Source organism: Thamnophis elegans, chromosome 11, assembly GCF_009769535.1.
Source record: "Thamnophis elegans isolate rThaEle1 chromosome 11, rThaEle1.pri, whole genome shotgun sequence".
Taxonomy (NCBI): domain Eukaryota; kingdom Metazoa; phylum Chordata; class Lepidosauria; order Squamata; family Colubridae; genus Thamnophis; species Thamnophis elegans.
The window spans coordinates 39,788,304-39,802,097 of NC_045551.1; the positions used below are offsets into that span (position 1 = coordinate 39,788,304).

At 43.0% G+C, this 13,794-nt stretch overlaps 1 protein-coding gene across 2 annotated transcripts; it reads right to left on the minus strand.

The window, feature by feature from the left end:
- Positions 1–12,259: 12,259 nt before the first annotated feature.
- SOX1 (SRY-box transcription factor 1) lies at positions 12,260–13,426 on the minus strand. Of its 2 annotated transcripts, XM_032226657.1 has the most exons (2): positions 12,919–13,426; positions 12,260–12,876 (listed from the first exon to the last, which is right to left on the minus strand). In XM_032226657.1, the coding sequence occupies exons 1-2, from the start codon at positions 13,424–13,426 to the stop codon at positions 12,260–12,262; spliced, it is 1,125 nt and encodes a 374-aa protein (XP_032082548.1). The 2 variants fall into 2 exon arrangements, with proteins under 2 accessions (XP_032082548.1, XP_032082547.1); XM_032226656.1 differs by having other exon boundaries at positions 12,260–13,426.
- Positions 13,427–13,794: the final 368 nt, after the last annotated feature.

Consider the following 13,794-nt stretch of genomic DNA (forward strand, 5'->3'; position numbering starts at 1 on the left):
AGGAAAGGATCTCCTATTCTACCACCTCTTACAATATTAGACAACACAGTATCAACAGTAGAGACCTTCAAGATTCTGAGTTCTATAATCTCTCAGGACTTGAAATGGACACCTAAACATCAAAAACATTGTTACAAAAGCACAACAAAGAATGTTCTTTCTGCACCATCTCAGAAAACTCTGGACTGCCTAAGAAGTTGCATATAGGTCTACAAAGGAATTATTGAATCTGTCATTGTACTTCTATGCCTGGCTTGGCACAGCAACCAATTACGACAGACACCAATTTCAACGGGTAGTTAGGACTGCAGAAAAAACAATTGCAACCAGCTTGCCTTCTATTGAGGACCTGTGAAAATATCTACAGACCACTCACATCCTGGACATAAACTGTTTCAACTTCCTCCCCATCAACTTCTTCCCTGCATGCCAAAACAACTAGACACAAATAATTTCCCCCCATGCCATTACTCTGCTAAACAACTATGTCTTGTTTTGCATTGTCTGCAAAACAATGTCTTATCCCCTCGGTCAGGGGTGTTAAACTCGCAGCCCCTCAGGCCAGATGTGTCACACACTAGCCACACTCTCTCTCTCACACACACACACTGGTTTAGCAAAGAGGAAAAAAGTTGAGGCATGTCATGTAAAGACAATTTTGACACCCCTGCCCTAGGATATCAAACCAAGTAGTAGGGTTGTATTGTTATTACTCTTCTAATCTTTCCTATTACTTATTCCTTTACCATCTTATGATTATCACTTTGTTATTTATATCTTATGATTTATGTTAGTTGCTTTTGTTTAGTATCTTATGACTATCATTGAGTGTTGTATCTTATGGTTTATGATGATTGTATTATGATTATGAACATGTTTTATAATTGTGTTATGATCATGATCATGAACTATCACTTGTTGCTTGCATGTACACTGAGAGCTTATGCACCAGAGAAAAATTCCAATCACACTTGGCCAATAAAAATTATATTCTACTCTAATTTCAACAGAATTTAATGTTTCCTGCAAATGATAATCATAGTTAATTCTTGTTGACTGCTAAAATGGATTTAAAAGAAATTTTGTGTGATAAAGAGATCCAATAAGATTCATCCCACAATATCTTTCCAGTGCTTTTTCAAGAAAATTATTCATGCTTACTATAAGAATTTTATGCAATACTGATGACATTCCTTTATACATGCTGTTAATTGTTTTAATGCTTAAGTCCTAGATAGTATTTGATAAAAGGATAAATTTTATGCTAAATCTTATTCATTTGTTTAGATGATGTACAGTATAGATGTTCTGAGTCACAGTTGTCATAATTACTACACTTTCTTGAAATGAAGAGCTATTGTCTTATTTAATAGACTTGTGTCTACTCTTCAAAGTCAAGTTGGTTTTTCTCAATTTTATACTAACAATACTCCTATTAGCCAGATTAGATGAATACATAGTGATTAATTGGTCCAATGAATTTCATGGTTAACTGTAGATTTGGAATTGGGGTTTTCATGTGCTAGGTTTGTAACCTAATCGCAAACTAGTATCTCAAATCAGTTTAAATTCAATTATGTCTATACTGAATACTTCAATTAAAATATTTATAGTTTTTTTTTTAAATCAAAGTATTCATATAGGCTTTTGAATTAGCTCCCAAACAATTTTAAAAAACTGATCTAAATCAATAGGACACATTCTTTTCTTTTCACCTGATGAAAAAATTATATATTTCAATTCTGGCATTTGCAGCTAGAATCAAATAATATTTTTATTTTAAACACAGAAGAACTACCCAGTCTCTACAGTGCTCAGGGGATTAATGGTCTTGAGTCAGCATGCGGCAGATTTCTGTTCTCTAATCAAGTATAACTGCATCTTCCCTTTGAACTCAGATGTACTAAATTGTGCACTCCTATCTTGTAATAAAAGGGGGCAAGTTCACAATCATTTGAAAACTATATCAGGATGATAAACATTAAGCTATCACTGATTTAATAATGTAACAGATAGTCTCCTCCCCAGCCATTGTTAAATCTTCAGGTACTTCGAGATATGAGGTGCTGAATAATCTGAATTTGTATTTTTTTTTCATACTTTAAAAGATTTCTCAATTCAAAGGGTTATCAAGCCTTGAAATCCCATTGAAATCAATAGGGCAATTAAAGCCACCTTTGAAAGGAACAATTTTAAGCTCACACCAGAAACATAATTTTTGATATTCATGCATTTAGTGCCAATCACAAAGAACTACTTATGTTCACCATATAACTTCCATCAACTGTTTGGACTAAAAGCTGCTGTAGAGTTTGTGTTGATATAACTAATGAAAGTAAAGTTCCTTTTAAGGTGATTAGAATGTTGATGACTAATTGCACATGCAGGTTATTTTTTTGGTGCTTGAATTAAATGAGATACTGCTATAAACCCTACAGATATGTAACAACCTTACATTCTCCTTCTACCATCTCGGGTTCTAATAATAAGGCTGACTTGTTAGGAGTTTCTTTGTACACTGTATTGTACAATAATAGGATTAGCACTAACTTTCTCCTAAAAATTCCTGAGGCCTGAAGTTGGATTATAGTTTCCTCTACAGTATAATAGGGAGCAATAATTCTCAGGATAGTAGCCTTGTTAAATTATACCACTGTTTATTTTAATATTAAGACCAAATTTGGAAATACAAATTATTGCAGAAAGGACTAGTATTTGATTTTTTGAGGTTAGCAACCACCAAATCTAATCACATAACTTTTTATACTAATTATTATCTGTAATAATTCAGGGACTGATCTATGATATATCTACATACACATATTTTCTTTAAGCAGCGATTCTTGACTTAACTGACAGACTGAACATATTACTTTGTGAACAGAGAAGGTAATAAATTGATTTAATAAATAAATAAACATCAAAATGCCTCTGGACATTAAGTGATTTTAGTAACAGCTTCCAAACTGTATTTAGTAATCCTTTATATCCCTGTTTTATTTAGCCAAGTTAATGAGATATCTCTGATACAAGACAATAATTACTCACCTGTGGCTTTGGCATTATACCAACCAACCTCTTCCTCTTCTCAAGTTCTTGGGAACAACTTTGGCTGTTCATTGTTGCTCTTTGTCCCCTTTCCCAATTTTTCTCAGAAAGGGATTTATCCTGAGGCTGTGAGGATTTGGATAAGGGGAGAAAAGAGACTTAATAGTCTTGCCAGGCTGCTTTAGGAAAGTTGTTTATATGTAATTAAAGGCAACACACCTTCTTTCCCAGGCTCCCCATCCCAACTATCACTGTCCTTCACAGTTCTGTATTTTAGTTTCAGATCTATAGTGGTCAGCCCTCAATGGAATCATAGAATGTCTGTGTACTCAGTATTATGAAAATCAGAAATGCCTTAGAGCTGCTTGTTCAATTTTTGTTTCTTTTCCTGGATTTACACACACACACACACACATCATCATCATCATCATCTTTAAATAATCATTTGATAAAAGTTTTGACATCAGTTTCCTTTACATATGTATAATGGGGTCTCTCTTAAGGAGTAAATTTCTATTTCTATTAGATGAAGAATTGCTGTGGAGCTCATATTTTGGCAAAAGGATTTTCACCTGTGAAGACACATTCACATTATATTTTAATTTTGCAAACTTCCAATATTAAATAAACATATAAGAAATAACTTCTAGTTATTTTAATGGATAATAATTTCCTTATTTGCCTCAGCAAGTATTTCTTAATAAGAGATGAGAATTAAAGAATGAGAATCATACAGGTAATGATTGACTTAGCTAACTTCATCTCTCCTTTAATTAAAATTTCACTTTCTGGTCCCATGTGATATGTCTACACTTCTATTTCCAGAGGTTCTTTAAAATGGGAAAATTTCATTTTTCCCTTAAATTTAATTACTCTAGTAAACAAGAACTTCAAAGTACTTGGAACAAATACAATAGAGAGAGAGATTGTAATGAGCTGGCAGATTTCCTAAGGTGGAAGAATAGACTGTGCCACTTTTATATTTCAGGTGGGTGTTCTGGTGTCACACTGTTGCTGTTGTTAAATACTTGGCTATGTGAAAAACAAAAGAAAGCAAAGCAAAGCAAAGCAAAACAAAACAACAAAAAAGAACCCTATATGTAAATAGCATAGGAGATTACAAGGTTTCTCCCCGGTGTCCCGAACTCCCCCACAGACATCTGAAGTAGTCTACTCCACTCCACTGTTACTTCTCAAGAGGCCACCATCTCATTTTGCTGCAGGAATAGGCTAGGTCTTCTTACAGTATAAGATTAGCATCTCTAATAATCTATTCCCACTTTTCTTCCATGGCAATTGTCTTTTTCTTGCAATGAAACCCGAGGATGTTATTTATATATGTAATATTTGAATAACCAACACCTTGTTATTTCCTTTCTTGAGCACAAGCCACCATGGATGGGAAAGGAGAAAGGAAGTTCCTCGGCGCATATTTTTTTCCCATAGGAAAAATTAAGAAAGATGAGGTTTTGTTATTAATATTCATATCATTGGAATGTGATCTATTCCTGATTTCTTAGTTCCACCATAAAAAAGCAGAAAATTTGAATAGTATGGGGCACATTCTGTATTTTCTTCAGATTTGCTATAGTGAAATGGTGGTTAAAAAAAAAAAGCAACTAGTGTTGCATAAGCTTGGAAAGGGGTCACAAGAACAGCTGCCAACACCAGCCCCTATCCAGCACGGGCTACAATTGAGAGCCGACATATCCTACCTGGCTCCTACATGGCGTCAAGAACAATGATGGTGTTTGCTTGGCTTGAAAAGGGGGGGGGGGAAGTGCCCAAGTGGTCTTCTTTGCACATCCTTCGGCAAAGACTTAATTGCCTCAGCAAGTCTCCACAGACTGTGCTTTTGCTGTAGATGGTGATGGCTTTTGGTACCATGTAAAAAGTTGCAGTTTCATTGTCTAATGCAGGGGTCCGCAAACTTGGCAACTTTAAGACTTGTGGACTTCAACTCCCAGAACGCTCCAGCTGGAGCATTCTGGGAGTTGAAGTCCACAAGTCTTAAAGTTGCCAAGTTTGCGGACTCCCTGGTCTCATGTGTTTACTTCTCCAATGAAATGATCTGCATTATCATGATCTATGAGTTTCTTCAGCCTAATTTCAGTTGTGGTATTTATTTTTTCTGGGGTTGTTATAAAATCCAGAGAGCTGGATGCTCCCTTTTTTTTTAGTTTTGATTTTTCCCCAGACAAGAAAACAATGCTAGTTTCCCACATACGTTCCCTTTTGTTAGTACATCAATTACTTTCCCACAGATCTATGGAGCTACTTGTGATAATCTTCCTTTTTTTAAATTAGCTAAGGAGTAGGGAGAACTTGCAGAAAGCAAAGGGTGGAAAAGTTGAGTATAAGTAACTGGCCTGCAAAATGCTACCCCTCAATTATGTCAGTACCAATCATCTTAAGGTAATCATTCCCAACTTGGCACTCTGAACTACAAATGTACTGAACTACAAAGCCCACCATCCCCAGGCAGTGTGAATTAGAACAAAGGGAGTTGTAATTAAGTGCCTCTGGAGGCTGCGGATCAGTAGGTGTTGCTTGTTTTGTTCCCATTTGCCAGATGCAACTTCCTACCATAGGAAGAAGGAATTGCAACTCCAGCCCCCAACTTTTACTTACTTTTGGTGACACTGGTTGAGAATGAAGGAAGTTAAGACTTCACCAGGATCTTGAGGCCACACGTTCCCCAACCATGCCCATATTTCTGGAAACATCATATGGCAGAATTTTATGAGAGATTATTTATCTCTGGACATTTTGCTTCTTATATGCAAGCTTTCAGAGAGATCTGAAGATAGATTTAGGCAGGTGCAGAGAGACATGGACAGGGGATATAAGAAGGTCTCATCCAAATCCCTGACAGTTTCCCCATATTTATCATAGTCTTTGGTTCTCAAAGTTGGAAGAAGATACTGTATTAAAAAATAATTCTCTCAGAAAGTGTGATTGTTTTTTTAATGGCTCTGATGGTGTGGTTAAAGATACAAGTGGAACTACTATAAGTTCTCACTAAGCATGGAAGCCACTGAGGTGATCTGGGCCGGTCATTCTTTCTCAGTTCTAGGAAGAAGATGGCCATGGCAATGGCCACTTCTGAAAACCTGCCAGAAAAACTTGTCTATGCAATCACTCAACTCAAGACTGCTCAGGCGCACACATTGGGAAAGGCCTGGAGGCAGGAAGTTTATCTGACATCCCCAATACACCCATCCTTTCTTCTCCCTTTGAAATCAATAGCCCAGTAAGTGGTAGTCTCTAAAGATCTCCAAATACTGAAACCTTGGTTTCACTCTCCTGCCAAGGATGTCAGTAGTGAACATCATTCGGGAAGGAGCCCGGTCCCCTTAGGGAGGAATTGTTTTGCCAAGAGTATTGGCAGTACAGGCCCGGCTCTTACCGAGGAAACCAGAATCCCGCCGCCTAAAGATTGGGCCGGGCCATGCGCCGCAACCGCCAACGATTTTCTCCCAAAATGGCCACCCGAGCTCTTTCAGCTTCCTCTCTTTCGCGCCAAAGAGAGAGCAGGCATCTTTCGGGCCCACGCCTGAGCGCCGTGACCAAAACGCCTGGCCCAGATTCGGTGTCTCTCCCCCCCCCCCCCCCGCCATGCCCGCGCAGCAGGGGGCTCCGGTTTCACTTCTTGCCCGGCAAGCCGCTTACAACAGTGGGAGCCATCAGCAGTTTTGTCGGCCGGGTGATGGTAAATAGGTTTGACTAGCCGCTGATCCCGGGGTCAGATCTCTTCGGTTTGCTTAATCCCACGCTCTGCAAACACTCTCATTCATCCCCCCTCCCTCCACTTTTCGCACCGCTGCCCTGCCCTGCCCTGCCCTGCCCTGCCTCCAGCCCTGGAGCTCCCGCCCCCCAGGCCTGAGGCGCTCAAAAGAAGGAGCGCCGCTATCCGCGGAGAGCCTCGCCACTTACCTCTGGGGAGAGCCGGTGCAGGGAAAGGAGAAGGCCTCCCGAAAAGCCATGGAAGGGGGTCCCAAGAGACGAACGGAGTGGGGAGTGGGGACCCGGGAGGGAAGTGAGCGCAGCCAGACTGCGCGGGGGGGGGGGGTGGCCAGCCCAGGCAGGCCCAGACTGAGTTACGGGAGGGGTGGTGGAGGAAAACGTGTGGCTTGGTCGAGACTCAGCTGCGACGGCGCTGGGAAGGATTCTTTTCCATGGGATCACCGGCCCCAGCCGTTCAGTAGGCTGAGGCGACGGGAGGGTTCGGTAGCAAGAAACAGCCGCAGGGCTTAAATTGCTGCGGCGAGGTGTTCCTTCACTCCCGGGGAAGTCGAGGCCTGCCTGGGAGACTTCTGCCTGATTTCCCCCTTGGGTTCTCCTTGGCTCTATTTACTCTGCGGATTAGGGAGGGGGAGGATCAACAGCAACACCCCCGCCCGGGGCTCTCCCTAGTTACTCTCTCGGTTGGTGTGGCAGGAGGTCTCCGCAATTTGGGCAAGGGTACTAAAAAAAAGTTCTACGAAACGGATTGCAAATCAGGAGAATCTTTTAAAAATGAGCGGATAACGAGGACTGCTCTTGGGGAGAAGGCGCGGTTCGGCCCGGGGGGGGGGGGGAGAACCGGTGAAGTTGGAAACGCGGCCCTCAAAACTGGCGAAGGTATCGATCGGCCCTTGTCGTAGGCAGCCCCAAGGGAGGCTCTCGTTTCCCTGGCCGTCAGCCCCGCTTCGGGCAAAGCTTTTCCGCACCACTAGCCTCTTCCCACCAGGCGCTTCTGGGAAAGGAGATGGACTTAGTAACGAGGGCAGGGCAGCGCTGATTTGGCGTGGGAAAGGCGCTCTCGGAGATAGTAGAAGAAAGGCGAACGCTGAAGTTTGGGGAGATCGCAGAAGGACGGGTGCGAGGGTCAGAAAGCGAAGGGCTCCCAAGAGAACGCCGAGAAAGAGAATCTGGAAGGATTAAACCGATCAGGCACTTTGAGAGCAGAGGAAAAAGATTCGGGAGGGTTAGTCAAGTTGCAAAGGGGATAGTGGCTTGGGGCGTTAATTCAACCCACACAAGATCTACTGTATCGCGTCCTGGCGGGAAATTGTTGATGTCAGGATAAATAGAACAACTTTCAGGCGCAGAACTTTGTCACGGGAAGGGCCAGAGAGGGTTACCTAACTGCTAATTATGGAAGGCACATCGACGTTTACTGCGCGCCCGAATTCGGTTCTTCTTTTCTTCTTGGCGGTCTGCTGTGGTCGGCAAGAAAGGCTGGGAAAGGGCAGATTGGTCGCCCCTCCCCACCCCTTCCCTCCTGACCCTCCCCCGTCCCAAGCGCTCCGGCTGGGGCTTCATTGTGCGTTTTTCACGGTTCTCTAAGCAAATCTCACAGTGTTCCCACCTCCCACTTGGCTAAGATAAGATCTGAACGGGCCAGAAAGAAGGCTGTCTGATGGAGAGACAGGGCAAGGGAAGGGGCTGCTTGAAATTCGACTTGAGGTTGTCCCTGGAGCAGCATTTGCGAGTTCTCATCCGTGCCCGGAAACGCCCTTCGTCCTCCAAAACAGCAAACTCAAATCTACCTGGGAGCGCTGGATTTGTTTGCGAGCTAAGGTGCTGCGCTTTATCCTTGGCCTGAGGTTTTGACCTCCTCCTCCTCCTCCCGGATGGAGCGCGAGAGAGAAGCCAGCCGAGGTCGGTGGGGGTATTGTTCTCGTTCCCCACTACAGTCCCGAAGCATGGGTACCCGAGCTTCTCAAAGCCACCGTCCCTCACGCTTCGTTGCCTCTAAGTTGATCTGGAATAGCGTCTCGGTATCACTGAAGAAGCAGCCTTCAGTTGAAAGAAACCCACTCAGGTGGTTTTAATAGCTTTGCCAGTCAAACTGCAGGGTGAACAATTCTGCATTTCCAAAGGAAAAATATTTAAAATAGAACAATCGTTTACAATTTAGTTTAGTTGTCTCTATTCACTCAATAACAGGCAATTTCATTTTAAAAACCCCTTACTTCTAACTTTATTATTATTAGGATTTATTCTATGAGGATTAGAAAGATTTTTAAAAAAAGAAACAGACACTAATTGTTCAGACACAAACTGAAGAAATCTAATAAAGGTAGTATTTTTTCTCATATCATGACCATTAGTAATACAGGGACACTGGGCAACCAAAGCTTTTCTAGTCCAACTAATTGTAGTTGGACAATCAACAAGCACACTTTTCATTATTTCCCAATGGATCTTTAACATACTATACTTTGGCCCGAATTGTTTCTCTGTAATATCAGTAAAGTTAAATGTTTTAAGGGTTGGGGGTATATTTGAATTAGGAGGTTAATTGGAATATATTAATAGCGCCCCAGATGTTATTACGGTATAACACCCAGAACTAATGCTCAGAACAAGAGATTTGAAATACCAAACCTGATGCCAGAATGTGGAGGTAGTACATTTGGTATTTAACCTTTCCCCATCCACCTCTTCCCTCACCCCACCTCCCCCTGTTCCCGGAGTGATTTGCATGCAAAGGGAAATGCAGATTACTTTCTCAAACGCTAAGAGGTTTATTACATTTCTCTACAAAATCAGATCTGGATCTGACAGCTGCCAATTTAACGAACTGTAGCTGAAGATTCTTCAGAGATTATTTGCACAGATTGCAAGCCTCTATACCTTGTGAACAGGAATATTGAAGTAAAGATGCAATTTTGGAATGTTTCTGTCTTTCTCCGCCTTCTCAACCAACACAGTGAAATGTGACAGGGAGAGAGAAAGCGCAGATCAAGCACCAATTGATTTATCCAGAAGAAACAGCCTTTCTTTGGCAGAATCTCAGTTGGGAAATAAATCCACTGATGTCACAAAAGTACCACTTCAAAGCATTTACCTGCGGTACTGGGGGGCATCAGAGAAAAGTGTGTGTGTGTGTATAGGGAAGAAGTAGAATTAATCGAAGATCAAACTTGTACTGAATAAAATAAGCAAACAAAATGGAAATATATTTTATTTCCTTTTAAAAAACAAAACCCCCAATCTATAAAGAAAACTAATCATTTAAATGAAGATGGCTATTGCTTAGACCGCAAAACAATATAATGTAAGCAGTTTCTAAAAGAAATCCAATCAGTCAGCTCTTGCGGTTGTTAACCACATCACTTCAAAATAAATGTCCCTGAAACCAGAGGAGCTTACTTCTAGAAAATGTGTGTGGCTTCTCATCTGTCAAAGGTTTTACTCTGGAATAAACTGGCAACTACCCAAGGATTTCATAGAGATTCAGTAGAGATTATTTTTGAGTAAGTTGTTTCAGGAACTGCAGGCAATGGACACAAATAAAATATGAAATATTTACTTTATCCAATATTTTTCCTCTGGACTTCATTGCCATCCCCCACCCAGGCTATTAACAGGCATGATTTCTTTATATGTTTTCTTTCTTTTCTTTTTCAAGTGGAATCAATAATTATAATCTGCAACCTAACCTTTGACTTTAGTATTCTGTCAAGTTTAATATCTAACTTCATTTTAAATTAAAATTTGAAACATTTAAAAAAACAGAAATTTCTGCAAACAAATATATTATTTGAATGTAACAGCATTTATCCTCTCCCAAAAGGTCATTTTGCTGTGGCAATATAGAAACCATTTTTAAAAGTTAGCTATCCTTCATTGTGTCTAAACTTGATCAATATTCATACAAGAAATTGCTTTTCATCTAAATACCAAAAACACAGTGTGGAGTGAAAGAAATTGGGACCTGGGGGAGACAGAGGCATTATCCAAACTTTTTAAAAAACTGGTGCTAACTAAAGAAACAGAAGTTAGACAAAAACTTATTTATGTTTACCAAGCAATTACATAATTTAACAAAATAAATGAAATACAGTCTAGAAATGATTTACTGCATTGCCTTCTTTAGCCATACTGCACAGGTATTAAAATAATATCCCAAACCTACACCACTTAAAAAAAAACCCCACTTCCCTCCCTTTGCTTTTTTTTTTAATCTACCGTTAATATTTTTAAAAAATAACATGGTGGCAAATATATTTAATACTCCTTCCTCTTTCTATTTTTTCCCCACAACAACCCTGTGAAGTAAGTTGGGCTGAGAGAGAGTGACTGGCCCAAAGTAACCCAATCGGTTTGGGACTAGAACTCAGTCTCCTTTTTGTAGCCTGGCGCCTTTAAATCACTAGATCTAAACTGCTTTAAAATAAAAGCCATAAACGTCTACCCCATGTTTTTGTTCTTACCGATCTTTTCCATTTATATTTATACATACAAAGTGTCCAGTTTAAAGGCATGTCATGAATTAGTATATTTTGGATCACCTGGTTCCAATTTTATTTTGAAATTGATTTAACTCAGAATCAAACTTATCTTTAGATTTTTATTTGTTTTCTTCTTCAGCGAAAATGCTTTTTAGTAAACTATATACACATTTATGAATTCCCTTTTAATGCCTAAAATTAATTAAAATTATTCCACAATGCATTTACAAGAAAAAAATATAAAAAGTTACCAAAAGAAAAAAGCAGACATAAGAAACATTTACAAAATTCAGAATATTGTTCTTGATCATGAAACAAAAACTCTTATAAATAAACAGAACCAAAAGAACCCTGCTTTATAAGAAGCACCCCAAAAAGTTTTAAGATGGTTCTTGACTTTATTTTTTCTTTACTTAGACTTTAAAATCTTCACAAGAAGTTGCCCCAATAGAGACCAGTTAATGCTTGTATATGGCAAAGAAGTTGGCATCACCTAAACCTTTGAATTATTAATAATAATTAGCATTTTCTTCTCTCGGTTTCTCTCACGATACCCGGACTGCTTAGTAAATAAAAAAGGCTATGTGATTTGTGGGTGAATGATAAATACTGTACAAAAGGGAAAAAAATCTCAGTTAAAACACAGTTCGTCTAAAACAACAACAACAGAAGGAATAATAACAATAATAATAACCCCCCATTGGTTTCAAAACCTAGTTCTTTGGGCTGAGGGAGACACGAGAAGGAGTTAGCATTACAGCAACCTGTTACCTTTTCTCTTCATTATCCTTTGTACTATGAATGTTTGTTATAATAATAATAATTATAAGGACTTCAAAGCATCGCCCTGGTTCTGTACAAAAGGGACTGCGGGGAAGAATTGGGGAAAGGGATGGCGCAGAGGGAGCCAGCCCGCTCCAAGGACCACATCCCCTTTGGCTGCAGTGGCGGCGGCGGCGGCGGCGGCGTCCATGCTTCGGTCCGTCTCAGATGTGCGTCAAGGGCACGGTGCCGTTCACCCCTGCGCCGGTGCCCTGATAGTGCTGGGGTAAAGAGTGGAGCCGGCTTTGGGCAGCGGCGGCGGCTGCAGCGGCGGCTGCGGCGGCTGCTGGGTCCCCGCCTTCGCTGCCGGGCAAGTACATACTGATCATTTCGCGCAGATCCCCAGGACAAGGGGCCCGTGAGTGCGCTGAGGTGACGGGAGGGCTCACGCTAGGCTCGGATTTCACCAAGGACCCCAGCGCGCCCAGAGCTCCTGACGAGGCGGCCGCGGCAGCTGCGGCAGCCGCGGCGGCTGCAGCAGCCGAGTTCTGGTGTGATTGGGCGCCGTAGATACCGCCATAGGCCGACGGCGAGGCGCTCATGTAGCCCTGCGAGTTGGAGATGGGGCTGTACTGGAGGGCGCCCATGTCGTAGCGGTGCATCGGCTGGGGATTGTGCGGGTGCGGGTGATGAGCGTGGGCGTGCGGGTGGCCACCACTGCCTGGGTGCTGGCTGTAAGCGAGCTGTGCCTCTTGCATCATCGCCGCCGCTGCCGCCGCCACCGAGCCCGGGTACGCGCCGTTAGCCCAGCCGTTCATGTGCGGGTAGCCGCCGCCTGAGCCTCCGCCACCGCCGCCGGCGTTCCCGCCACCCCCGGGGCCACCTCCGCCGGGACTCTCCAAGCGTTGGACGCCGGCGGGGCTCACTCCTACGCCCATGGCTACCGGAGGGCCGCCGCCGGGACCACCGGCTCCTAGCAGCCCGCCGGCCAGCGAATATTTGTCTTTCTTTAGCAAAGTCTTGGTCTTTCTCCTCGGCCGGTATTTATAATCCGGGTGCTCCTTCATGTGCAGCGCCCGTAGGCGCTTGGCCTCGTCGATGAAGGGTCTCTTCTCCGCTTCGGACATGACTTTCCACTCCGCGCCCAGGCGCTTGGAGATCTCGGAGTTGTGCATCTTGGGGTTCTCTTGGGCCATCTTCCGCCGCTGGCCCCGCGACCAAACCATGAAGGCGTTCATGGGCCTCTTGACTCGGTCTTGGTTGGCCTTGGGTCCTCCGCCGCCGCCGCCGCCTCCTCCTCCTCCTCCCGCACCGGTTTGGCCCGAAAGGTTGGTGGTGACCTGGGCTCCACCGGGCGAGTGCATGTCCGCCTCCATCATCATGCTATACATTCACGCAGTTTGCTAGGGGCCACCAGGCTCCACAATGTCAAAACATAGAGCAAAGGAGCCGGGCGTCTGCCGAGCGGAAGGGCGAAGCGAAAGACGAGACGAAGGAGCCCGGGAGAGAAGACGAGGTGCTGAGGCGCAAGAAATGGTAGAAGAGTGCAGTACGACGATCAAAGGTAAGGAGGAGGAGGAGGGAGCCCCCAAGAGTCTGCCTGTGGGGGCACTTCGGCTGGTCCCTGCGAGCTTGAAGAAAGAGCGGGAGCGCGCGCGCGGGAATCTCCTCAGGCGGCAGCAAAACTTTCTTCCTCGGGGGACCGCCTTGGCCCCAGGCAAACAGAGGCTGCGAAGGCGGCTGGAACAGGTGCAAGGCA